Source organism: Microtus ochrogaster, linkage group LG3 (assembly GCF_000317375.1).
Source record: "Microtus ochrogaster isolate Prairie Vole_2 linkage group LG3, MicOch1.0, whole genome shotgun sequence".
Lineage (NCBI taxonomy): Eukaryota > Metazoa > Chordata > Mammalia > Rodentia > Cricetidae > Microtus > Microtus ochrogaster.
In genome coordinates this window covers 40,386,978-40,413,558 of record NC_022029.1, presented here as the reverse complement: position 1 = coordinate 40,413,558, position 26,581 = coordinate 40,386,978, and the positions used below count along the sequence as shown (strand labels likewise).

General features: G+C 41.0%; 1 protein-coding gene across 1 annotated transcript in view; it reads left to right on the top strand.

Moving 5' to 3' along the window:
- Window positions 1-15,663, top strand: part of Avl9 (AVL9 cell migration associated) — a 54,303-nt gene extending 38,640 nt beyond the window's left edge. Inside the window, exons 13-16 of the mRNA XM_005360792.3 lie at window positions 1,972-2,089; window positions 4,431-4,484; window positions 4,920-5,008; window positions 10,791-15,663. Coding sequence (XP_005360849.1) covers window positions 1,972-2,089; window positions 4,431-4,484; window positions 4,920-5,008; window positions 10,791-10,906 — 377 coding nt within the window. The 3' untranslated portion in view covers window positions 10,907-15,663. The remainder of the gene's footprint in view (window positions 1-1,971; window positions 2,090-4,430; window positions 4,485-4,919; window positions 5,009-10,790) is intronic.
- The last annotated feature ends 10,918 nt before the right edge of the window (window positions 15,664-26,581 follow it).

Genomic DNA, 26,581 nt, shown 5'->3' with positions numbered 1-26,581 from the left:
TGGTTGTGAGCCACCATGTGGTTGCTGGGAATTGAACTCAGGACCTTTGGAAGAGCAGTCAGTGCTCTTAACCACTGAGCCATTTCTCCAGCCCCTGAAGAAATATTTTTAAAGAAAATATTTAAAATCATATTCTGAATGTCTAAACCTTCAAAATTTTAACCCATCATAAAAAAAATTATTTTTTCTGCCTGGGTAAAACTACTTCATTTTACTTAGAAAATAATATGAACCAAAAGTGGAACGTAGCAATGAGCGTTTCTACCCTGGAACTCTGGCAAATACTTGTTGCAAAAGTAGACTTCAAAATATTTTTCATTTGTCATTACTGAAAAATGACATTACTTTTTTTAAAAACTAGCAACGCGATATATGCAGCATGCAGTTTACCTTCTGGTAATATCTTGTGAAAGTGCGTGTCCACAGTGTTGTGTTATTTGTGGTCTTGTCATTCCCACCTGCCAGGGTGGTTTAAATCCAGGTTTCAGTGATGTCCTTCATTATAAAGCAAAACTAGTGATCAATTTCTCATTTATTAGTTGAATTTTTTAAGTGTCTGTCACCTCTACAAATATAGGAACAGAGACATCAAAATTAAATTTTGTAATTTAAATTTACTTACTAATCAAAAAAAGAAACCCAGATAGCCACCAGGTTTTTTTTTACTTCATGAGTAATCAACTTAAAAAAATAAATTAATACTTGTAAGGTCTGTTCTGAACACTTTATAGCTAATTTTATAGCTAATATTCTTCTTCTTCTTCTTCTTTTTTTTTAATGGTTTCTCTATGTATCCCTGATAGTCCTGGAACTCACTCTGTCGACCAGGCTGGCCTCAAACTCAGAGATACACCCGCCTCTGCTTCCCACATTTCTGGGATTAAAGGCATGCACTACCACTGCCCAGCTCATTTTGTAGCTAGTAATTAGTTTTTATCTTAACAATAATCTTAGATATTCTGATTTAAAGCCCTGCCTTGTTCATCCATCTTGTTGAGAGGCTTCTGTTGCCTGACTCAAGACCTTTCTCAAGCACAATTGGGTGAAGTGTGAACTTCAGAAATATTTTGTGGAAGCATACCTTTATGCTGTAGATGGAACCGTGTGTCTCCTAGTCCTTTCCTAGTAACAAAAGCTACTTGCATTTCACCTTCAAAGCAAAAACACAGCAGACATGGTGGCACGCGCCTCAGATATCACCTGCCTGGACAGAAGAGAGCCGAGACCAGAAGAGTCCCAAGAGTTTGAGGCCAGCCTGAGTACATAGCAAGACTTTGTCTCAAAAATAAAATAGCAAACCTGCATGCCTGTGATAAATGCGAGGCAAGAGCTATTTGGATCAGTTCACCAGACCTTTTCTGTCCCTCCAAGCAGAAATGCTCTGGGTTCACACTTCTCTATGGTATCAAGAAAGGCAAGAGCTGTTTAGCATTAATGTGAAAATCCTGTGGTAAGGACTTTTGATAGTACAGTGCTTACTCAAGCATGAAACACCAAATAGTGAGACAAAGTCTGAAGAAAACGTGGATAAAGAAGCCTTTTACGTGCTTGTTCTTAACTCCCTAGACATTTGTGAAGAGACCCTAAGTGCCCTGCCGTAAACTTAAGCCATTATGCCTGCTCAGTGTCAAGTCTGTAGTTTTTCTTTAATAAGTAATATGATCCTTGTAACGGTAAAGGAACATGAAAACATTTTGGCATTGTAGAGAGCCTTGGGAAATGTTTGGCTCAGTCCTCGTATTTTCTAGTTAAGAAAATGAAGTTCTGAGTGATGAAGTGACTTGTTGAAGACTACACAGCTTCTTAAGAGGATTTCTGGAACTAGACCTAAGTTTGCTGACACCTGTAGGTTGTGTCCCCACAATGTGAGTGTGGGATTTCAAACTATGCTTTTACCTTTTGTGGTTACTAATCTTCATGCCCAGATGGCTGTGGTCCAGCTCAACTTCTTTTCAACCATTTACTTGGCAGATAATGAAAAGATGTTATCAGACTATGGGACAACTTTTGTTGCCGCCTGGAAGAATACTCACAACTACAGGGTATGGAACAGCAATAAGCACCCAGCACTTTCAGAGATAAACCCAAAGTAAGCACATCCTCTAGACTAATGGGATGGAAAGCGGTTGCTTTACAGTCTTTCTGTTATTGAGACAGTCTGACTATGTAGCCCTGCCTAAACTGGAACTCACTGTGTAAACCGGGCTTGCTTCAAACTTAGAGCCACTTGCCTCTGCCTTTCCAGTGCTTGGATTTAACGTGTTTACCACCACTCCTAACTGAAATACTATTTTTAATGATACAAAATTCATTGACTCTTTTCATTGTATTTTGAACTTTATTTCTTGGTAAGAAATGGACAAAATCAACTTTATATTAAAAAGAGATACAAAATCAAATTTGTATTTGGTACTATAGTTTATTGTTTTTAGCTAAAGAGGAAATGTGATTAACTGATGCTAGAAAGGATAAACACACACGCACACATTTTCCAACGTACAGACTAAACAGTATCAACTTGTAGATGCAACTGCATAGGGAGGTAGTTTCAGAGCAATTGAACACATCTATTATCTTCATATTATCTCAAAGAAAATGAATAGGTTCAATCCTAACTGGTGATTTTTTGGGGGGCTCTAGCACAACCTATATTGTCATCTGAATGTATTAAAAAGTCTAAAAGCAAGTATCAGTTTAGTGCCATTAATGATGAGGGGACTAAGAGTTCAATGTAGTCTGCTTGCTAACTACAAGGTCTATCTTCCGAGCTATGTGGAGGGAAACGTGAGCTGCTGGTTTGCAGGGGACACTTGAGGTGACTCTACTTACAAGGTGGGTCAAGCTAATTGTCAGCTCCACAGTATGTGCTCCATCTCCATCATTGCATCTGATGCTGTTAACCTGCACCAGCTCTACAGATCTTAATGCTAATACATAGACTTAGCTAGAATGGGCTTTAAAGGATTATAAAATGGTACCCAGACAAAATATATAATGAAACTAAAATTATGGAAGTTGAAAAGCAGACCGAAGTGTAGCTCTGCATTGTAGCACATACTTGTAATCCCACACTCAAGAGGCTAAAGTAGGAGAGTTGTAGGTTGGCTACATGACAAGACTTGTCTTCAAAACCAAAAAAACAAGGATGATGCCAATAGACATGCTAACACAAAAGGGGGAAATCTCCTGGGCCTTCAAACCCAGACCAAGACTACAGACAGAATGCTGAGAACAGAAGTCTCTCCAGGGAAGAGCCCCCAGACCTGAAATCATATACATAAAATTAACATTGTACAGACTAAGGGGTGTGTGTGTGTGTGTGCGCGCGCGTGTGTACACAGTTAGAGGTCATGAATTTGAAAGAGCAAGGCCATTTACATTGGAAATGTTGGATGGAGGAAAGGAAAGAGAGGAAACAATGTAATTATATTTTAGTTTTAAAAAATAAATATTTTTTTAAAACTACATATAGAAAACAACAAATAAAGATACTTTGTTCTTACATTTTTAAAACAAAAAGGGGAGAAGATTGAGGACAAAGAGGCCTGTTTGGGTAGTAATTAGGCAGTCATGATAGTAGATTTTAAACATTTTCACCAGATTGAAAGTAGGAAGTGATAGTCTTCATTATCAGGAAGTGTAATTTGAAACATTCCAAATATCGTTCTTTGAGATCTGTGACACTTTTTTCAGCTCCTAAAAAGGAACCCTCTAAATTACCAAGCATCAAACACATGCCACCCCTGAAATCAAGCCTTTCTGAAACAGGGAAAAAGACTGATTGGGGATGCTCTTGTGATTTTGCACTGTTTGGTATTGAATCAGGACTTTGAACATGTTAGACAAGTGATATACCAGCTATAACCACAGTGTGTTTATGTGACTTGTTAGATTAGTCCTGAGATCTGTAAAAGGAAGACCTGTTCTATATGCTCACTTTGACCCACAACTCTTTGCTGTCATTTGAATAAAACTATAGCATTTTGTCAGAAAGTGAATTTCACTTTCTTCATAGCACTGGAAGAGGGACCCGAGTGTAAGACAAGAACTGTCTGTTGACCTTGCTCTTCCAGTCTTTACAGGGTGACCAGGATCAAGGTACAGTCATCACTGTGGCCTAAGTCAGTCACACACCTGATTTCCTGGTGTGTTTTTAATCTGGATTAAGACTTGGACCCCACCCCAGATGAAGGAAGGGTGTTGTTAGTACTGTGTTGAGATAGTGTTAACACCCCAGGCACACATGTCCACCTCTAACCACGTTTATCCATTACACAAGGAAAGAAGATAGAGCTCAAAACTGTTGGGTCACATCTTCTAACGCTCGTATTAGGAATGATGCATGGGACCCCACTGTTGGTTTCAGTTCTTGTGACTGCTCTTTGCAGCTCTGTGATGCTCGTAATCTAAACTTAAGCTTTGTTTTACAGCCATCCTTTTCAAGGCCAGTACTCGGTGTCAGACATGAAACTCAGATTCTCACAGTGAGTACTCACAGAAAGTAACGGAAATTATTCTGTCTGAGTATATGCCGTGTGCCTCATTGCCGGTTGGGAAGTTTATCTTCTTGATGGACTTGTGTTTCAAATAATAGCCCAATGAGCATAACATTCTGTAGTTCAACAGGGTGCATTTTAAAATGAAAATACTCTGTCCATATACAATAGTATGAAAAAAATGGCAGAATATAGCCATTCTTACTTTGATGACTTGCTCTGAGCAAACCGTGTCTGTCAAGGACATAAATCTTTATGTCCTCACCTCTTAGCTCATTTCTGTATTATTTTAGTATATTCTATATTTATTTATAATAATATTGCTTTTTATTTTTCCAGTATTAATTTGGGATGATAATAAAGTGGTTTGGTTGTGGGTGTTCACAAATGTTTAAGATTTTTAAAAATTGTTTCTTTTCTTAGTTCTGTTCAGAACAGTGAACGTGGCAAAAAAATTGGTAATGTCATGGTCACAACCAGCCGGAATGTGGTACAAACAGGAAAAGCTGTCGGTAAGGCGCACCCTCAGCAGAAGCTGCTGTTATATGTATCTATTTTCTGTTTTCAGTGTGTAGTTTGTTAAAATAAAGTTATACATATTTGTGGATCATATAATGATAAAAAGGGGCTTTATAATTTTTAGTCTTAGAATTAAAAAAGGCATTTATGTTTTCCAAGTAGATGGGTAAAAGAGATACTGGAGCGGTGACACCACTGGGGACTCACAACAACTGAGAGGACAAAGGAAGCTTGGGAGTGATTTTGTCAGCAGATTTGACAGTGTAGGTGGACAGACTCCTTGAGAGTGATTTTGTCAGCAGATTTGACAGTGTAGGTGGACAGATTCCTTGAAAGGCAGAAACTAATAAGGAATTTAAAAACAAGAATAGTTCTGAATCTGCTGAAGAAATTAAAACTTGGTGCAAGGTTTCTAATTTAAACACATCCATGTTAGCTTCACTTTTTCTTTCTTTCTTCCTCCTTTTTCCTTCCTCTTTCCCTCTGCCTTCCTTCCTCTCTCCCTCCTGCCCTCTTCTTCTCTTTCTCTTACTCGACCACTTCTTCTTGTTTGTCAAGACAGGGTCTCACTTTGTAGCCCAGATTAGCCTCAAACTCTGGATCCTCCTAACTCAGCATCCTAGGCGCTTCTCTTGGAAATTCTGTTAGACATTTAAGAAATAACATAAATTGTATACAGAACTTTCAGAAAGTCGTGAATGAGCTAATACTTTCCACCTCATTTTATGAGGCCAATATTAACCAGATACCCAAAGCTAGGTAAATCATTGCATATTACATATGTCTGTTGAGGGAGCGGCGGGGCTGCGTCCCCGGCACCTGGCAGCCTGCATGGCTTATGCCCCGAAATAGTTACACGGAAACTGTATTCTTTTAAACACTGCCTGGCCCATTAGTTCCAGCCTCTTATTGGCTATCTCTTACATATTGATCTAACCCATTTTTAATAATCTGTGTAGCCCACGAGGTGGCTTACCAGGGAAGATCTTAACCTGCATCTGTCTGGAGTGGGAGAATCATGGCGACTCACTGACTCAGCTTTCTTTCTCCCAGCATTCTGTTCTGTTTACTCCACCCACCTAAGGGTTGGCCTATCAAATGGGCCTAGGCAGTTTCTTTATTAATTAACCAATGAAAGCAACAGATCAGAAAGAAATCACTCCCACATCATATATCCTTCTGTGCCTAGCTTTTGTTTCCACTTAAAAGGTTTGAAGATTATTCCTTGTTGAATCAGAATAAAAAAATAACTTCTTTATTTTCTCTTCTCCCTTTTTCCTTTTTTGTTTTTTGTCTTTTTGTTTTTGTTGTTTTGGTTGGTGTTTTTGTTTTGGGATGTGGTCTCACCATGTAGCCCTGGCTAACTTGGAACTTCTTGTGTAGACTAGGCTGGCCTTGAACTCAAAGATCTTCTTGCCTCTGCCTTCCAAATACTGGGATTGACAGTGTGTACCACCACACCCAGCCCCTCTTTTCTGTATTTTTAACTTGTTGTTTTGTTCCAGTTGCAAACCTAGAAACCATAGTAGTTACTTTTCTCACCACTTTGACCATACCCTACAGAAGCAACTCAAGGGAGACGTTTTCTGTGACTTAAGGTACAGTTCATCAAGTCAACAAAGTCATAATGGAATTCATAACAGTGTGAGCATGTGGCTGTTTCTTACATCCTAGTGAATCAGGAAGCAGAGAGCTACAAACAGATACAATCTCCAAGGCCCACCTAAGAACTCACTTCTGCTAAACTACAGGTCCCAAAGTCCTATATCCTCCCTAAAACAGCTCCATCATGCAGAGATAAAACATTCAAACCTATGAGCCTGTTGGGATACTTTATGTATAACACATAACAGAGATAACTTTTACTGAATTATTTATCTATTTAGCTAACTTTGATTGAACACGGCTCAGAAGTCCCATATGAAAATGCCTTTTGGAGCCGGGCGGTTTTGGTGCACGCCTTTAATCCCAGCACTTGGGAGGCAGAGGCAGGTGGATCTCTGTGAGTTCGAGACCAGCCTGGTCTACAAGAGCTAGTTCCAGGACAGGCTCCAAAACCACAGACAAACCCTGTCTCGAAAAAGAAAAAACAAAAAAGAAAATGCCTTTTGGTGGTCTTGGTAGCTGATAGTCCTTATACCTGTAGAAAGATGGTGAAAGGACTCTGGACTCATTTTAAAAGGCACAGAACACATAGCTTTTCTACATTCCAGGGGAATGGAATTTTATATATAAGAATTTATTTCTGTATGGTTATACATTTGATTTATTTTGAATTCTTATTGTACCTTGATTTTTATTGAAGGCCAACAACCAGCTCCCAAATTATGACATGGAGACTTGTTATTAGTTATGAATGCTCGGCCTTAGCTTAGGTTTGTTTCTTCCTAGCTCTTTCATCTTTACATAATTCAACAAATGTAAAGTAGCTTTACATCAATAGTTAACAAAGGCAATAGAAACAGTGTAACTCATCTTTGCCTAGGTAAAATAATATTGGGGGGCCACACCTTAAATCCCAGCACTTGGGAGGCAGGCGGATCTCTGAGTTCGAGGCCAGCCTGGTCTACAAGAGCTAGTTCCAGGACAGGCTCCAAAGCTACAGAGAAACCCTGTCTTAAACCCCTAAAATAAAATACTCCCCCCCCCCAAATAATAATACTGTACAAACCAAGTTCCAGGACAGCCAGGACTGTTACACAGAGAAATCCTTTCTCAGAGGGAAAAAGAAAAAAAAAAAAAGAGGAAACTAAAATAATCTTCCATGACACTTATTTTTAATAGAAAAGTTTAGCTGCATTGTAGACATATGAATCATTATAGTAGTGTCCCCCATCCAAAGGAGATCTATTCCAAGAATCCCAGAGAATACTCAGAACTGTGGACATGCCATGTTTTTCCTTACACATACAACCTGTGATGAAATGTTAACTTGTAAATTAGCCAAGTCAGGGATTAACAGCAATAATAGGAAGAGATAGTTATAACAGTTTATTTTAGTAAAGGTTATATGAATATATTTTGTCACTGAATTACTTTCACCTTTTCATATAAAGAAATCGCCTTATAGCTCTTCCTTGGCATGTTCAAATTGCCGGGTCCACTGCCCTTGCTCTTAGGGTTACTGGAGCACAGACACTGAGATATCGGGTATCTTACTTAGGGTTCTGCTGATGTGATAATCATGACCAAAAGCAATGTGGGGAGGACAGGGTTTGTTTGATTTACATGTCCTGGGACATGGTCCATTGAGAGAAGCCAAGATAGGAGGTGAAGCCAGGACCATTAAAGAACACTAGTTACAATGCAGAAATGTGAGAATTACAGAAAATAGCTGTATACTATTAAACATGCACACTTGCCCAAGAGAAGAGAAATAACTTAAAATTGTCTAGATCCTTAATTATTAGTCTCAAAATTAATTTTCAACTAGCTTGCAGTTCTATCAACAAGAAGAGTTCATTTCTTTTTTTTTTATTGAGAAAAAAAAAATTTCCGCCTCCTCCCAGCCTCCCACTCCTCCCGCCCTTCCCCCACTCCTCTCCCCCTCCCTCTCAAGTCTGAAGAGCAGTCAGGGTTCCCTGCCCTGTGGAAAGTCTCATAGTTCTTGCTCACATCATATAAAATACCCTAATTGCTTCTCTTAATCATCCTGTGAATTGTCATCTTAAATGTAAAGATGTTTATGTCTCCTTCTTTTCTAAATCAACATGACTAATTGGATTGTTTTCTGATCAGTGTTGAACAATTTTCTGCTGTGATATTTCCATTCACTTAAGGATTATTTAAATATAGTCTCAGTAATTTTAGAGTTTTTCCTGAAACCTAAGTTGTCTGTGTCTCAGTTCCTATTTATTTATCTTTATTTGCATGCTTTCTGTATAATAATGATTTAGAGTGTTTGTGTAAAATGGGTGGCTTAATATCAGATTCATTCTTATGCCAAAATATTATGATTTGGACAGCAATTTATTTCCTGTTTATAGCTTTATCCCTGATTGAACTGGTTGAAATCATAAGTTTCTGTTACAGGGAGGTAAAATTTATGGGAGACAACCATAGAAGTTATAACTTGCCAGCTCTCAGGAGTTTATAGAATTTTAATTCAAAAAGTTCATGGAATTTCAAAAGACATGCACAAGACCAAGTGAATTGAACTCAGCTTATCTCCTATCATGCTTTTATAAAGATCACATATGGTAAAAATGGTAAAAAAAATAAAAATAAAAATCACTGTTATTATTTTAAAAAAAAAAAAAAAAGAACACTAGTTACTGGTTTGCTCGGTGCCTTGTTCAGTCTGGTTTTTTAAACCACCAGGACCGCTTGCCCAGGAGTGGTACTTCCCACAGTGGGCTGGGCCCTCCTACATCATTAATCAAGAAAATGCCCTACAAATTTGCCTACAGAATAATGTTAGGAGCATTTTCTCATTTAAGAGTCCCTCTTTGTGTGGTGGTGGCCTGCACCTTTTATCCCAAAATCAGGAGGCAGAGGCAGGCAGATTACTGTAAGTTTGACCAGCCTGGTCTACAGAGCTAGTTCCAAGATAGCTAGGGCTACACAGAGAAACCCTGTCTCGGGGAAAGAAAAAATCCTCTTTCCAGACATGTCTAAGTTTGTGTTGAGTTGATAAAAAGCATCCGGCACACCATGGGAGTCAGGTGACTGGTAGCAGGAGGGTGAGCATGTGTACATTAGAGGAAAGGGGATATGAGCAGGGATAGAGCTAGAGAGTGTGATGGGCCATCACCACTTAGAACAGCCTGAAGTTTCAGATTTACTAATGATTTATTTCTAAAATATTCCATTGAACATGTATGTACCTGCATGTTATTGTCCAAAGATTCAGGTGACAGGGAACTCAAATACATGAACTGAAGCCACAGATGGGGAGGCAGCTGCATTTGGTTTTCAGTGTTGCTGCTGCTGCTAATTAAAGCACGTTGCAAGTTTCTTCTATGCCCTCTTCTCTAAAGTAGTAACTCAAATAATTTCACATTCACAGCAGCTTTGGAGAGAATAGTCATTAGAACAAAAAAGACTTGAGTCCTGTAAGACTGCATCTCTTTGTTTGATGTAACCGTTTTAGATTCTCTTCCAGTATAAGTAAATGATTACTCAGCATTTAAGGTACAGAGAACATACCACACTCTCTTCTCTCTCTATCTCTGTCTATCTCCTTTCTCTCTCTCTCTTTCTTTTGTCTGTCTGTCTATCTGCATATGTATATGTGCAGGTATTTGTATGGGTGTATGTCATGGAGGCCAGAAGCATTGGATTCCTGGGAGCTGGAGTTAAAGGTTTCCTGATATGGATGCTAGGAACTGCACCGGGTCCTCTGGAAGAACAGTAAATGATCTTAACTCCTGAGGCATCTCTCCAGCCCCGTGTTTGACTTTTTAAGTTCTCCAGCTAATTCTGATTCACAGAGTTGCTAGTGCTGTGGCTATAAAATTGTATTATTAACCCCTACAGCGTGCCTAGTGTGGCTCCTGTGGTAAGAAATTACTCGGTTTTCTTTAAGACATTTCCATGCAAAGATTATTTTGAACTAAAAATTTAAGTGGTATATTAGTAGCTATATCATTTTACTGTGTTTCAGTGAGTTAACCTTATTCATGTTTGTTGGGTTTTCATTGTCTTAACAAAATATTAAGTATAGGCTGGAGGTTTGGTTCAGTATTAGACGATTCCATTCCCAGGATGCAAAAAAGTTAAATCTTTTTACTAAGTTCATATGGTTTTTTTCTTTTGTTTTTATTTTTCACACAGGCCAGTCAGTGGGAGGAGCTTTTTCCAGTGCAAAGACAGCTATGTCTTCATGGCTGTCTACTTTCACCACATCTACCCCTCAGAGTCTTCCTGAGCCACCCAACGGGAAGCCCTGAAGCCAACAGCAGAAGTTACTGTGTTCTCTGAAGGGTAATGCTCCCTCATTTGCTGCTCCTAGGGTCTCCTCTGTCTACGAGTCCATACCCAGGGAGCAAGATAACAAACTGTTTACATGGGCAGTTGCACTCTGTCTAAATGAATGTTACAGGATGCTGAACAGATGAAATCACAACCATAGCAGGAATGGCTTTCCAGGTTGGGGGTGAAATTGACTACTTTTACTTCATTCTGAGCCTAATTAATGCACACAATGAACCTTCTAGTGAATTTTAAGTTCTGAAATTGTACATTTGTTTAGATTTTTTGCATATGTATATTTTGTTCTATTTTGCTGTTTAAATATTTAGATAGTCATAGTAACTTATATTGCCTAAAATTAAGTTATATTACTATTTTACTTTCTCTGAAGTTAACCCTAAAATGTACTTGTAAAGTGTAGGGAGTGTGCATTCCAGCCTATATTACTTTGCTGAGTTCTAGGGTGAAGTTTTGTGGGGGTGGGGCGTGGAGGGGGCCTTCTACCCACTCAACACATTTACCAGCTCACTTCTTCCCAGAGCTGTGAAAGTCAAGAGGGAAAAACTCTGAGGATAAGATGTCATTTCAGATGAATTTCTTTCTGACAAAGTTGATATGAGGCAGCAGAGATGCCACTCTGTGTCCCTCCTCCTGGCTGTGACTGTGCAGGCAGTGGTGGCTCAGCAGCACTGAAGGGTTGGCACATGGCTGTAGGGCAGTAGTTTAAGCACTCACGTGCTAGCATGATGAGCCCCAGTTATGCTGCAGTCTTAATCAGCAGCACTTTGTTATCTAAAATGTGTGCCTTGTTTCTTGTCAATGGTTGTCCATTGGATCTGGGCAGATCTGCAGGCCTTCTCTTAGTCTTACTCTGCACTGAGCCTTTCAAAGGTACTTGACTTTCCTACTTCCCTGACTGAAAAGCCTTTTAGTCAGTTCTACCACCTTCAAAAGACAAAGTGACCAATAAAGGTTAAGTGTAAACCGCAACTTAGCTCACATTTAGAAAACCAAGAAGTGGGCCAAGGAAATGATTTAGTGAATAAAAGTGCTGAATGTGCAAGCCTGACAACCTGAGTTCAGATCCCTGGAGCCCACATGAAAGGCCACATCTATAATCCAGTGTTCCTACAGTGAGATGGGAGGCTCACAAGCCAGCTGGCCTGGAGTGTGCAATGAATTGGCAGAAGCAAGAGACACCCTGCCTCAAAACAAGGTGGAAGGCAAGACCCAACTCTTGAAGATTATCCTCTGACCTCTGTGTGGGCAGTGTGTCGTGTACATGCTTACACGCACATGCACACACGCATGCACACACCTCAAATGATAGAAATGTAAGAAGCATGAGAATGAGCCCATACCCATGCCATGAGTCACTTAGCTGGTAAAGTTTATATTACTGCAGACACGAATTGGCCAGCCTCTCACAATTTGTACACAGCTGGAGCTTATGTGTTTATCATTTATAACTGTCATTTGCTTTTCAGGGGATTTTTAATGGGTGTTCTCAGGGACTACTTATGGGGAGCAGTCTGCCTTTAGTAACAGAAGACATGTGGAATAACCATTTATATTTGATTTAACAAGCAGTGGGAAAATAAGGGGCCTAATTAAGGACACTGATTATATTTCATCCATTCCCTATAAGGTGCCCTATAGACTATATAAAGAATACAGGGCATAATCTAATATCTCTAAAACTTTGCAATTTGAACTTTACACAAAATACAAACTACTTCTAGTTGAACATAATAACTCAAAGAATCCAGTGACAGTTGATTAATGGGAGATAAATAAATTGATTAATGGGAGGACACCATTCATTTGCTTCGGCCAGGGAATATTTGAAAAGAGAAGAAGCAAAGCCACACTAAACTGAAAGGCTTTTTTATCAGTGTTGTGCCGAGACTGTTGGGATTCTTAGATGTTCTTCATGTGGCTGCAGCATGATGATATCCTGTGGTAGTTGATATTGCTAGGAGCCCTGCCTGCTTAGCCAGTAAGGTGATAATTCTTTAGTTTCACCAGGTTTATATGACTGGGTAAATGCTTGCTTTCACTTAAAAGCAATGCAACACTCACCTTGGAATATGCTTGAGGAAAAAAATTAAATGAAATTTAATGCTGCTTTTGTATCACATTTCCATTTGAGTATATGTCTGGGTCCCCAGCATAGGATTGCACAGTCTTACTACACAGGTCTCTAAATTGCCATCCTCCTGCCTCTGTCTCCCAAATAACTGGAATTAGAGAATCTTACCATTCTGCCAGGCTTAAGTGTATATTTTAATTTAATCTTAATGTAAATTAAAACTTAGCTCCTAAAATGATCACTTAACTGGCTTTCAGCATAAAATAACTGGGAATATAAAACATCTTAGAATAGTCAAAAGACCATATGTCTACTTCCTTCAGGTTTAGGGAAACATTGACTTTTCAAGGGCCATGGACCATTTTGTTATTGGCAGAGGCACTGCTGTAGCCAGTGTTGTGTAGAACAGGAGATACGGCCCTAGCCCAGGAGTCCCGCACACCAGTGAGAGAGACTAACTGATGAGTAATCTCCAAACCCTGGCACGGGAGCCCTGGAACCAGTAGCAGGCCTTTTGACTCTTGCCCCCAGAGATGTGTCTGTTGGAGCCCACGCTTTCTCTGGTGATCAACAATGCTTTTGTTTGGCCGGGCGATGGTGGCGCACGCCTTTAATCCCAGCACTCGGGTGGCAGAGGCAGGCGGATCTCTGTGAGTTCGAGACCAGCCTGGTCTACAGAGCTAGTTCCAGGACAGGCTCCAAAGCCACAGAGAAACCCTGTCTCCAAAAACAAAAAAAAAAAAACAAAAAAACAATGCTTTTGTGTTTAAGAACTGAGTGTAACTAGGGCCTGAGGGAGCAAAAGTCAACCAACATTTTTCAGGTTTACAGGATGCAGTCATTAGCGGTAGCGCCACTGCTGTCCAGGTGTTTTTAAGGAAGCCATTACATTCCTAGCATAATGACAGTGACATTGATAAGGGAGAGAACTAAAGCCGTGAGTCTGTGGACTAGATGAGTAGAAATTCTGAAGCTGTATATAGCAAATGGAGAGCAATTTTATGTGTACATTTGATTCATAACCAATATAAACTGTCCAACCCCAAATCCATTCGTGATTCACTAGCTCCCAAGCTTAAAAGCAATTCTCCTCGTCTTTTGAATGAAGAGGAGCTTTCTTGAACGCAAGAAGGGCTTCCTCGATCCTGTTGCTTTCCAGGTTTTGCACTAAGCAGTTACTGTTTTTTAGAATAGCTTTCCTTAGAAATTTAAGAAGAAAGCAAATTAGGAAAAAATGGGGTATTACATGGCTGGGGAACAGGGCACTTAAAGTTTTAATGAGAGTATTTTGACATCAGTATTTAACCTACTTAAGGTATGAGTTTTTTAGAGAGAAGTTAAAATTGTAATCAGCTGTTTACATTTCTAAGTGAAGTTGTAACATTCTTTTTCTGGTAGTCAGGTTTTATTGAAGCTATATATTCTATGGAGGCCCCTTTCCCTCCCATGTTGGTAAGTTTGGAAGTCCTGCAGGTCAGCATCCTGATCTATACCACAGGCAGATGTCTGCTGCAGCTTCCACAGAGGGCAGCCTGCTAGGGCAGAAGCTGTTAGCTCTGGTCTGTGGTGCTAACTGCACCAGCCTGTTAGTGTATTGGGACATTGCTTGAGATTCCTGAGTGGCAACATTTACACACTCTGGTTCTTTGATGAAAAATAGCCCAGGATTCATGGATTTCCATGTCATCTCTTGGTAGCCTTTAGCTATGACAAAATACTCCTCAAAACACTTAACAATGATCATCATTCCTCATAACATAATGTGCGGCTAAGACTTTGTCATTCCAGGTCTTATGACTTTATTGCTTTGAAATTGTTTTTTCATAATTTCCAACATTCCACAAACTTTTTTCAGAGAGAGAAAAGAAATGTGCATCTTTATTTTTTCATATAAAATAACTTCATAAAAATGACTTTCTACATTATGAAGAAGAAACTGGTTCCCGTGTATGGTATAACACTCCAATATTAAAAGGTTGTGCATGTCTAAGGGGTTGGATATATTTTGTAAAGCTCTAAATACGTTTGTATTTCTGTGCTGTTCAGAAATTTACCTTTTTACTTATACTGATTAAAGATATAGAGAACTATATATTTAAATCATGTAAATGGAACACAATTAAAGGGATTTCCAATCTTGTTTCTCATCAGCTTCTCATGCACATAGTTTGCTGCTCCAGTTTCTGTTGTGTGCAATAAAAACATTTGAACATTTCAAGTCAGGTACTGAGCCAGAAAAGGTCATTGAAGTTTTCAGAAAACTGTGCTTAGAAAATATTTTCTTGAAATACTGTTCTTTTATAGATGGAAAAAACAAGATTAAGCATTACATGTTTTAGTCCACTTGATCATCAGTGTCTAAATATAGGAAGCATTCTATTAATGACTTGGTGAAGGTACTTAGTGGTTGGGAAGTAGTTTCTAAGGAAGTTTAGCTATAGCACACATTTTATCAGACAAATGGCTTCCCTTTTCTCTAGTAATTTTGTAGTTTGTGCTGGTTCATTTCTGTTGTCGTTTGTTTCTTAAAGAATATTCAAGTTATAATCATGTCTAATCATGCTGAACTATAGAGATTTTATTGTACCGTTATTTTAAGCAAAACCTGATAATAAAATTATCCTGTTTCTCTTGCACACTTGCTATTGATCTCCTAGACTTATCTGTGTGTTGTCTGTGTGATTTGTGGCCTTCGCACCTGGGCAACAGTGCAGTCTTCATTTGTCAAGAAAGCAGCACATAGGTGAACTCAAGGACTCACCGCCCTTTTAGCCTCCTCCTGACATTGCTTATGGTGGAACCTCAGCTTTCTAGCTGTGCCCTCTGCAGGAAGAGCTCTGCAGCATCTGTGGAACTCTACAGGCATGACGCAGCACAAGTACTAAGGAGATTGGTCATGAAATCACCTCGTGGACAGGGCCAGGGAAGTAACACACTGCACTAAGGCAGCCCATTTCTCCACTTGGACTCTTAAGGTTCAGAATATTACACTGAGGGTTCCATACACATTTTCTGTGCACCCTGGTTTTGTTGCAACTGTTGTACATAGCAAGGCCTTTGTGATACATTTCATGGAATAAACAGATGATATCTTTTCCCTGGGGACATGTGAGGGTTTTTGAGATGTTGAGATGACCACTACCATCTCCTTTCTCATCCTGGGGACCTACTCAGTCTGAGTCCCTGTCCCACCCAGGTAAGAGCCACCTAGTCTTCACTCTGACAGGACAGTAGGAGTTACAGTTACTGAATGTGTTAGCATCTGGAACAGACATGACCTAGGAGTCAGGTCTTTATGAAGGATAATGTAAAACAGTCTACACAAGGTTGTGGAAACACACTGACCTAGTTTCTCCATCACCAAACCTTCATCCAGCACACATTTGTGCTCTCATGGTCATGGAGTCAGGAGACAGAAGTCAGAAGGCTGTACTCTTGGCTCTTGATCCCGTGAACAGCTGCCAGGAGCCACTGGCATTCCGACATATAAAAGTTTTACTAAGTAGCCCTTGCTGGCATGTTGCTCTCAATGCCACAAATTCAGCAATTCTGCCTCGGCCTTGTGGATACTGGAATAACAGGCATGCATCACCACACTGGGCTATAGGACTCCAGGGTTTTTTGTTTAGTTGTTGTAGGTGTTATGAATTACGTATGTGTGCCACATGCGTACTTAGTGCCTGCACAGACCAGAAGAAGGTATGGATCCTCTGAAACTGGAGTTATAGATGGCTGCAAGTCACCACGTAGGTGCTGGGAACCAAACTCAGGTCTTCTGGAAGAGCAGCTAGTGCTGTTAACCACTAGCCATCTCTCTAACTCCTTTTATCTTGGTTTTCAAAGGTCAGAGTCTCATCTCTTTCTGCCGCTGTTCAGCCAGCCAGTGTAAACTTGAGTTGTTTCCAGGTGGGACCTACAGTGCACAGCACTGCCTGCCTGTATACTTCTCTAGGGCATGAATGTGCAAGGATTCCAGGGTCCTGAAAAGACTCATGTCTTCATCTTCAACTGGTGCCATCTTGTTCTCCCACCTCCAGAGTGTTTGGATTCCCATTATTTTGTATTGTTACCAATATTGGTACTACCAGACTTATACTTTGGCCAGTCTCGTGGGTATTTCTAGTCTTAAATATGTGTTTCACTGAATGTGGTTAAAGTTGGGAGCCATTTCATTCATTTCTACTTCTGAAAAATGCCTGTTGACACATACTTTTAATCCCAGCATTAGGGAGACAGAGGCAGGCGGATCTCTGCTGTGAAAAATGCTTTGTACACTGTAAAAATTTGTCACTCTTATAATTTCAATAAAATGCCGTTTGGTCAGTAGCCAAGCAAGAAATATAGGTAAGGCAACCAGCCTAGTGTCAGGAGCCGGGTCCTCCTAAAATCATTACAGGAACCATCACCCTGGGGAGTCTACAGATCTGTCAGGAGCCGTTTCCTCCTAGGATTATTGCAGGAACCATCGCCCTGCGGAGTCTGCAGAGAACCCCACAACCCCAATTGTGTTAAGAAACCGTTCTATTGACAGAGCCTACCCCACCCCAAATTGGCTGTTAATGGAGAGCTGTTAGCAAAACCCGCCCCACATTCCAAACTATCTAGAGAACTAGGTGTGTCATCTCCTAGTTGTGACTTCCTGGCCTACGTGACCAAACGTAACCTCCTGGACCACGTGAGCAACATGAACCACGCGGCAAGAGCTCAGGCCCCTGTGCCCACCCCCCAGCTCCTTACCCTATATAAGCTGTACCCCATCTCTAATAAACGGAGGCTTTGACAGGAACCCCCGCTTAGCCTCCTTCTCTCCTAGCCCATTATCATCCATCCAGACACAGAGGAACCAAGATGAGAATACCTTACTGAGAAAAGGTACCAAGCCACATGGCTAAATATAGACAAGAATTATGGGCTAATTTAAATTGTAAGAGGTAGTTAGTAATAAGCCTGAACAATAACCCAAATAGTTTATAATTAATATAAGCCTCTGTGTGTTCCTTTGGGACTGAACAACTGCGTGACCAAGTGGAACAGACACTTTGTCTAAAGATCTCTGCGAGTTCAAGGCCAGTCTGGTCTACAAAGTGAGTTCCAATACAGCAGGGCTACACAGAGAAGTCCTGTCTCAAAAAACCAAAAGAGAAAAATGCCCATTGTCTTACGTTCTCTCATACACACATATGAAGAGCACATGATATAACAAAATACCCAAAATAGTAAATCAGAAGAAAAGGAAGTTATTTCTCATCACCCTAGATGACAAGAATCCAAGATTAAGTTGTCTCTAGGCTCATTGTCTTGAGAGCCACTTCCAAGATAATTTCTTTCTTAGTTAGGGTTTCTATTGCTGTCCTTGAACTCTGACAGCCTCTACCTTCTGCGCGCTGGGATTAAATGTGTGAACCACCACACCCAGCCCTATGTTTTTAGATTCCTTTATACTTTCCTTTAATTCCTTTTCACATGTTGGAAGCTTAGCTGGGTGGGGCCTTGCTCTGAGGTCACCACTCCATTTATTCCACTAAGCATCAGACTTTGATCCGTTTACACTCTCTGTCCTGTGCTGTATGTTCACTTTGTATATGCCTTGCTCAGCTTGCTCTTTTTCATTATAGATCTGCATAAGACTGGTCACTAATAGGCACACAGCACTCAATGCTAGGTTGTTTGGAGCTATCCTCTGCCAAAGCTGTTAATCCATGACTCCAGTTTATCCTCAGGCAGATTTTTTTTAAAGAAAGGGGCAGAAAGCAGCCACATTCTTCTCCAAAATATCAGAACTTTAGGCCACATATTAATATTCTTCTCAAACCACTTGAGGTTGGCTCCCACAGTTCAAATCACCCTCAGTCTTCCATCTTCTATAGTATGGTCCATTAAGCCTAAGACTTTAAACATTCAACTGCTTTTCTAATCCCAAATCCTAATGTTAACCATGTTCCTCCAAACAAAAACATAGTTATATCAGAACAATACCCCAGTCCCTGGTACCAAAATCTGTTTTAGTTAGGGTTCCTATTGCTGTGAAGAAACTTTGACCATGGCAACTCTTATAATGGAAAACTTTTAACTGAGGCTGGCATATAGTTTAGAGATCTAGTCCTTTGTCATCTTGATAGGAAGCTTGGCAGTATACAGGCAGACATGGTGCCGAAGAGGTTAACTGAGAGTTCTTTATCTGGATTGGCAGGCCACAGAAAGAATGACACTGGGCCTGGCTTGAGCATCTGAAACTTCAAAGCCCACCCCAAATGACACACCTCTTCCAACAAATCACAATCCCAGAGAACCTAGACAGCAATGAGGACCCTAAGAGAGACTTACATGGATCTAATCTACATGGTAAAAGACAAGATCTCCTGAGTAAATTGGGAACATGGGGATCATGGGAAAGGGTAGAAGGGGAGGAAGAGGAAGGGAAGGGAATGGAGAAAATATATAGCTCAATAAAAACAATTTAAAAAATCCAGCCTCATTGAGCCTAATAGAACAGAAAATGGGAAGTAGCCTTGAGCACATGGGCATAAGAGACCACTTTCTAAATATAACACCAGTAGCACAGACACTGAGAACAACAATAAATAAATGGGACCATCGAAACTGAGAAGCTTCTGCAAGGCAAAGAACACAGAAGACAAAAAGGCAGCTTATTAAATGGGAAAAGATCTTTCCCAACCTCACATCAGGCAGAGGATTGGTCTCTAAAATATGTAAAGAACTCAAGAAACTAGACATCAAAATACTAAATCCAATTTTTAAAAAGAGGGGTATGGAACTAAACAAAATTCTCAACAGAAGAATCTCAAATGGCCAAAAGACACCTGAGGAGATTAACTTCCAACATGAATGTTAAAGGGTACAACGTCTTTCAAACTGGGCCACATATGGGTGTATATGTTCTGCATACAATTTCTTTGTCATTTTGTGTTTTGCAAATATTTTCTATGATTCATTCTTCATGATTCCTTGGTGCCTAGAGTTATTGTTCTATTTTTAGTTATGTGTATATTGAAGGGCAGGTGTTCAGAGTACCGTGCCACATGGAATCTAGAAGAGGGAATCCAACCCATCAGAGCTGAAGTTGCAGGTGGTTGTGAGCCACCTGAAGTAGATGCTAAGAACTGAACTCTGATCCTCTTCAAGAGTAGTGTGCACTCCTAACCACTGAGCCTTCACTCCAACTCATGAATAGAGTCCTTACTATAGTCAAATATTTTCATTTAGAGATTTTGTGTTTTAGTTCAGAAACCCTTTACCCCCAAGATCATGAAGACACTCTGCAATGTTGTAGAAGTTATTTAGTCTTCTTGCCGTTCACATCCAGCACTACCTGGCCTTTCTTCTTGAGTGATGTGTAAAGTCAAGATGTCCGACAAGGATCGTATATCTTGCTGTTTCTTATTTATCCATGTAAGATCTCTTGTGAGGCTAACTTCTCATCCCTGTGCATGCGTGCAAAAACATGAGAGAAACGTAGGATCCAAGTAAAGAATAAAAGAGAACCAATTTCTGATAGTAATTAAATATTAGCTGGGCGTTCTCATTTAACATATTCATATTTTGTCACATTTGTTTCAGGTCTTGGAACAGTGTTCCCTCAGCAGCACCATTTCATATAGATGGATGAAGGGACCTTGTTCTGGTACTCTAATTGGCTGGTGTCCTCAAAGTCAAATGTCCAGTGTTGCCAAACTGTTCTGAGCAGCCACAAACTTTGAGGACCTTTTAACGGTACCAGAGACTTAATTTTCCTTCAGGAATCTGATGTTTACAGTCTGTGACCACTTGAAAGTCCTGAGTTAACATAGCCTGAGTCCCTCCTGCTGCATATTGAGCGCTGCCTTCTCTGAAGTGTTTGAATATCTGCTGTGTTGTGCATATTGCATGGTAACATGCACTATCCTTAGCTGACTATAGCTTGCTGCCAGAGGTGGGCAGTCGCCAGAGGGTAGAGCATACTGAGTTGTGAGCCAGGATACTGAGGCAACACGCCATCTGGGTGACAACTGTTTATCAGGGACAATTAGGTGTCTTCCCCTGTGAACCTAAGTGAAGATGAACTTGTAATACACTAAGGACCCCAGAGCTATGAGAACAGCACAAAGTAAGGCTAGGGAGCAGCAGCATGGCCTGGAAAAACCAAATGTTCAGGGTGGCAACAAGAGTCAGAACAGCGATAGGCCAGCTCAGGACCAGGAGAGCCCAGTAAGCCTATTGAACACAATGATTAGAGAGAGAAGTGGTAAGGCTTCCTAGGGCAGGCTGTTTCAGGAACTGTTTCTGGAGCTGGTCACCACAGCCTCTGCTTTCACTGAGCTATAGGGTTTCGTCAGTGTTTCTCAGCTGCTTTCTCTAAATTCATCCATTACTCCTGGCCTTTCTAACTGGCATAACCTCAGCTTCCCACCCACCAAATCAAATTGTATGTTCCCCTCTGGAGAAATTCCCAGGAATCCAAAGGGATGACCCTAGCTAAGACCCTAATCAATAGAGGAGAGGGGGCCCGAACTGGCCTTGCCCTGTAGTCAGACTGATGAACATCTTAAATGTCACCATAGAAGCTTCATCAAGAAACTGATAGAGGGGCTGGAGAGATGGCTCAGAGGTTAAGAGCACTGATTGCTCTTCCAGAGGTCCTGAGTTCAATTCCCAGCAACCACATGGTGGCTCACAACCATCTATAAGGAGATCTGGTGCCCTCTTCTGGCATACAAACATACATGGAAGGAATGTTGTATACATAATAAATAAATAAATCTTTAAAAAAAAAAAAGAAAAGAAACTGATAGAAACAGAGGTGGAGACCTGCATCAGAGCACTGGACTGAGCTCCCAAAGTCCAGCTGAAGGGTGGGAGGAGTGAGAATATGAGCAAAGATGTCAAGACCATGATGAGGACACCCACTGAAACAGTTTATTTGAGATAATGGGAGCTTACCAACTCCATTAGGACAGGGGAAAAAAAACAGCATAGGTCCAAACTAGTCCCTCTGAATGTGGGTGACAGTTGTATGGCTAAGGCAGACTGTGGGGCCACTGGCAGTGGCACCAGGACTTATCCCTACTGCTTGTACTGGCTTTTAGGGAACCTATTCTCTTTGGATGGATACCTTGCTCAGCCTAGATATAGTAGGGAGGGCCTTGGTCCTTCCACAAAGCAATATGCCTTACCCTCTCTGGGGAGTGGATTGGGAGTGAGCTGGAGAGGTTAGGTAGATGGAAAGGGAGGAGATGAGGGAATGGGAGCTGGGATTGGTATGTAAAATGAAAAAAAAAAAGATTGTTTTCTTTTTAAAATAAATAAATTAATTAAAAAAAAAATAAATTGCATGTGCCCCAAACACAATAAGCCTGAGAACAAAGCTTTCATGACTGGGTTCTCAGTCAAAATCCGTCACTGGGAGAACATTGCTCCTCGGAGTTTACCAGAGGTTAGATCAGTGCCTCTCCACCTTCCTAATGCCTCAACCCTTTGACATATTTCCTCGTGTTATGCTGACCACCAACCATAAAAGCTTTTTCATTGCTACTTCATAACTGTAATTTTGCTACTGCTATTAATTGTAAATGTATCTGATATGCAGAATATTTGAAGAGTGACCCCTGTGAAAGGGTCACCCAACCCCTAAAGGGTCATGGCTCCCAGGCTGAGAACCACTGGGTTGCAGAATAAGGTGAATGATGAAGAGGCACTGTAAGCCATTGTAGGCATGTAGGGGAGGCCAGTCTGAGAACGTGCGCATCTGGTCCAGCTACTGGAGACACGGCTTTACCACGTACTGATGAGTTCAAGCAGAGAAACCTACTCTGTGTGCTTTAAAGCCAGGGTAGTTTGCATGAATGAAAACTCCATCTGTAGCTAACATCTGGATTCTTCTGTCCAACCTAACCCGTGAGTTTTCAGCAGGAACTTGTACTTGCTCTGGGGAATAAAGTGAGGGGTGGACAAAGGATGGTAGCCTTCCCCCCAGCCTGGGGCAGCCCTGCCCCAGAGGGCACTCACTGAGCACTCTGTGGACCCCTAGGCAAGTTCTGCTGCCCTGGTCTGTAGGCCTAGATTTCTGTGTGGCACAAAAGCCATAGGCCCAGTCTGAGCTGATCACATAGCTCTGCGGACAAGCCGTCTCTGCCTAACAAAAGCAAGGATGTACTTGTTAGAAATGTAGATCTCCCGAGGAGAGGTGTTGACTCAAACTGGTCAGGATGTTTGGTACTTCCTTCCATTGTAATTTGGAGGATGTCTTATAGAGATGCTAATTCATGGCCTACCTGACTGCTAGAGGCAGCCTTGACCTGAGCCCAGGCACCTGGTTGCCTAGGAGATAGCCTAATGTGTTCCTGCTCTATTGATGTGAGGATATGTAAACTGTTTGGAGAATAAATGAGAGAGAGATCTTGCCCGTGAAAGATGACCGTGTAAGTTGTGTCTGATTATTCCTCGCGACTCCGTTTCAGTCCAGTTAGGGAATCTGTGTTGGACCCACACCGGCTCCGACACTGGTCTCAGCTGCTAGGGCCTGAATTGGTTCTTTGCGCAGTAACCACCATTCATTTACAAACCGAGGCCTCTGCCCTTGATAAATCATCCACTTTCACCACGTGCCTGTGAGATGGAAATTCCCGGGTAGACTTCTGACAGACCAGTCAGTACTTTCCGTTGTTAAAACCACAAGGCTAAAGCCAGGTATAGTTAGTGGTACAAACCTATAACCCCAGCACGGCAAAGTCGAGAAAATAATAGTCTCTGTCTCCTTCATTTCTGTCTGATGAAGGTTAATATTCAGGAGGATGCCTATATGTTTGTCTTTGGATTCACCTTCTTATTTAGCTTCTCTAGGATCGCGAATTATAAGCTCACTGTCCTTCATTTATGGCTAAAAACCAAATATGAGTGAGTACATCCCATGTTCCTCTTTTTGGGTCTGGCTTACCTCACTCAGGATAGTGATGAAAGGAGACAGAGACTGAGACCCAAATTGGAGCACCGGACAGAAATCTCAAAGTCCAAATCAGGAGCAGAAGGAGAGGGAGCACGAGCAAGGAACTCAGGACCACGAGGGGTACACCCACACACTGAGACAATGGGGATGTTCGATCGGGAACTCACCAAGGCCAGCTGGCCTGAGTCTGAAAAAGCATGGGATAAAACCGGACTTGCTGAACATAGCGGACAATGAGGACTGCTGAGAACTCAAGAACAATGGCACTGGGTTTTGATCCTACTGCATGTACTGGCTTTGTGGGAGCCTAGGCAGTTTGGATGCTCACCTTACTAGACCTGGATGGATGTGGGCGGTCCTTGGACTTCCCACAGGTCAGGGAACCCTGATTACTCTTCAAGCTGATGAGGGAGAGGGACTTGATGGGAGAGGGAAATGGGAGGCGGTGGCGGGGAGGAGGCAGAAATCCTTAATAAATAAATAAATTAAAAAAAAATTAGAAAAATAAAAAAAAGAAAAATAAAAAAAAGAAAATAATAGTTCAAGGCCAGCTTGGGCTGCATGATGAGACATTGTCTCACAAAAGAAAAACTACAGGATTAATTGGACTGGATTTTTTTTTTAACTGTGTGTGTTCTCAACCTTTAAAGTGCATTGTTTTTCAAAAAATGGGAACATGCAGATGTGTAAGAGCGTAAGCATCCCTTAGTGTTCAGCAGTGGGGATATGCTATGGTGTAGGTATCTCTTGAGTGTGCCCTAGGGTACATGAACCTTGTCCCCAGCATAGCAAGGGTGAGCAGTGAAACTTTTCAGAAGTAGGCCTGGTGGGGATGTTAGATCACACTGTCCCTCCTACTCTTGCCTCTCTGACTTGTGACCCCACATATGTCCAGCCATTGTGTTAACACCCATAGTAAGGACCTCAGCAAGCTGATGCTGATGTCAGTGCCATGTTTACGTGTCTTTTTAAAATTGATAATAAATCCCTCACTTTCATACTTCAACACTGAAAACTCTTTTTAGTTCAATTAATTCCATCCTCTTGAGCATCTAGCCTTAATCCAGGACAACCAGGGATACATATACCCTTGTCTCAAAAAGGAAGACATAAACAAGCTAGTCAGTAACTACTGTGGACAAGGTTCCTGTCAAATCCATGGTGCCAGGCAGTAGAACAATGGCTGCCAGGGCCCTGAGGAAAAGGGTGTGGAGAGTTAGGGCATAATGGCACAGAGCTTCAGATGAGGAAGACGGAAGAGTTCTAGAGATGGATAGTGAGGGCTACAAAACAGAATGCATTGCAAATCCTGCTAATCAGCATCATAAAGTCGTTAACAAATTAAAGAAAAAATAGTCAAGGTTCAATTCCACAGGGCTTTTGGTCAATGTCAAAAAAGTTCCTAATTTCCTGTCTTCTACTTTTAGTGTGTGTATCCTATAGGCACATTAATTTTGAGCATATAAAAGGCTTTGTTATATCCCATTAAAAGGACTGTTTGTCAGTACACAAGGACATAAAAAATAGGTATATAAATTAACACTGATAAGAAATTATAAACTTATTTTTACAATTCTTTGGTATATGTCTCAGTTTACTTTCTAGAATCATAATAAAACACCAAGACCAAAACAACTTGGGGAGGAAAGAGTTTATTTCAGGTCAGAATATGACCTGGTATAGAGAGAATCAGGACAGGAATTCAAGAAGGAACCTGGAGGTCATGGAGGAATGCTGCTTACTGGATTGCTCTCTATGACTTACGCAGTATATTCTACCCAAGACCATTTGCCCAGAAGTGGTACCAGCCACAGTGAACTGGGCCCTTAACAACCATTAATGAAGAAAATGCCTCTATAGGCCATTCTGATGGAGGTATTTTCTCTATTGAAGTTTTCTCTTCCCTGATGAACCTAGCTTGTTTCAAGTTGACAAAAAACAATAAATGAAGCATATAATTGTACCTTAGTAAATAATTAATAACTTAATTGTACCACTAATTAAACATGAAGCAAACTTACATACTAATGAGAAGGGTATGCATTCTTTTAAATAATTAAATCTTGGCTGAATATTAGACAGTGTAAGACATAGAGCATCTTCAGTGTTTTCAGAGTTGATTGATGAGAATGCACACACATACACAAACATATTTTCTTTTATGTATGTGTGCCATGCATGTGTGTGCACATGTGCCTGCAGGAGCCCTCAGAGTCCAGGAGAGGGCGTCTGATCTTGAACTAGAGTTACAAGTGATTTACCACAACCAAGACTTGCCTCACCCACCAGTGCCTTGTGTGCTGGTGGGCCAATTCTCTGGAGTGAATTGTCACCTGCTATTCCTCTGAGATGGCCACTGGCAGCCTGGTTTGGTTATTTTTTGAAACAAGGTTTCATGTAGTCCATCATGGTCTCCAATTTATTCCTGTTTCCATGTTCTGAGTGCTGAGATTGCAGGTGTATGCCACTACGCCAATGAGGCCGCGAGGTGGGACTTGAACCAGGGTTCTCTGGTAGAGCCATCTTCCCTGCACCAAAGATGAATATGGTGGCTTGAATCAGTGTGGCCTGCCTAGACTCATGTGATCAAATGCTTGATCCACTGTAGCAATGGGAGCGGCA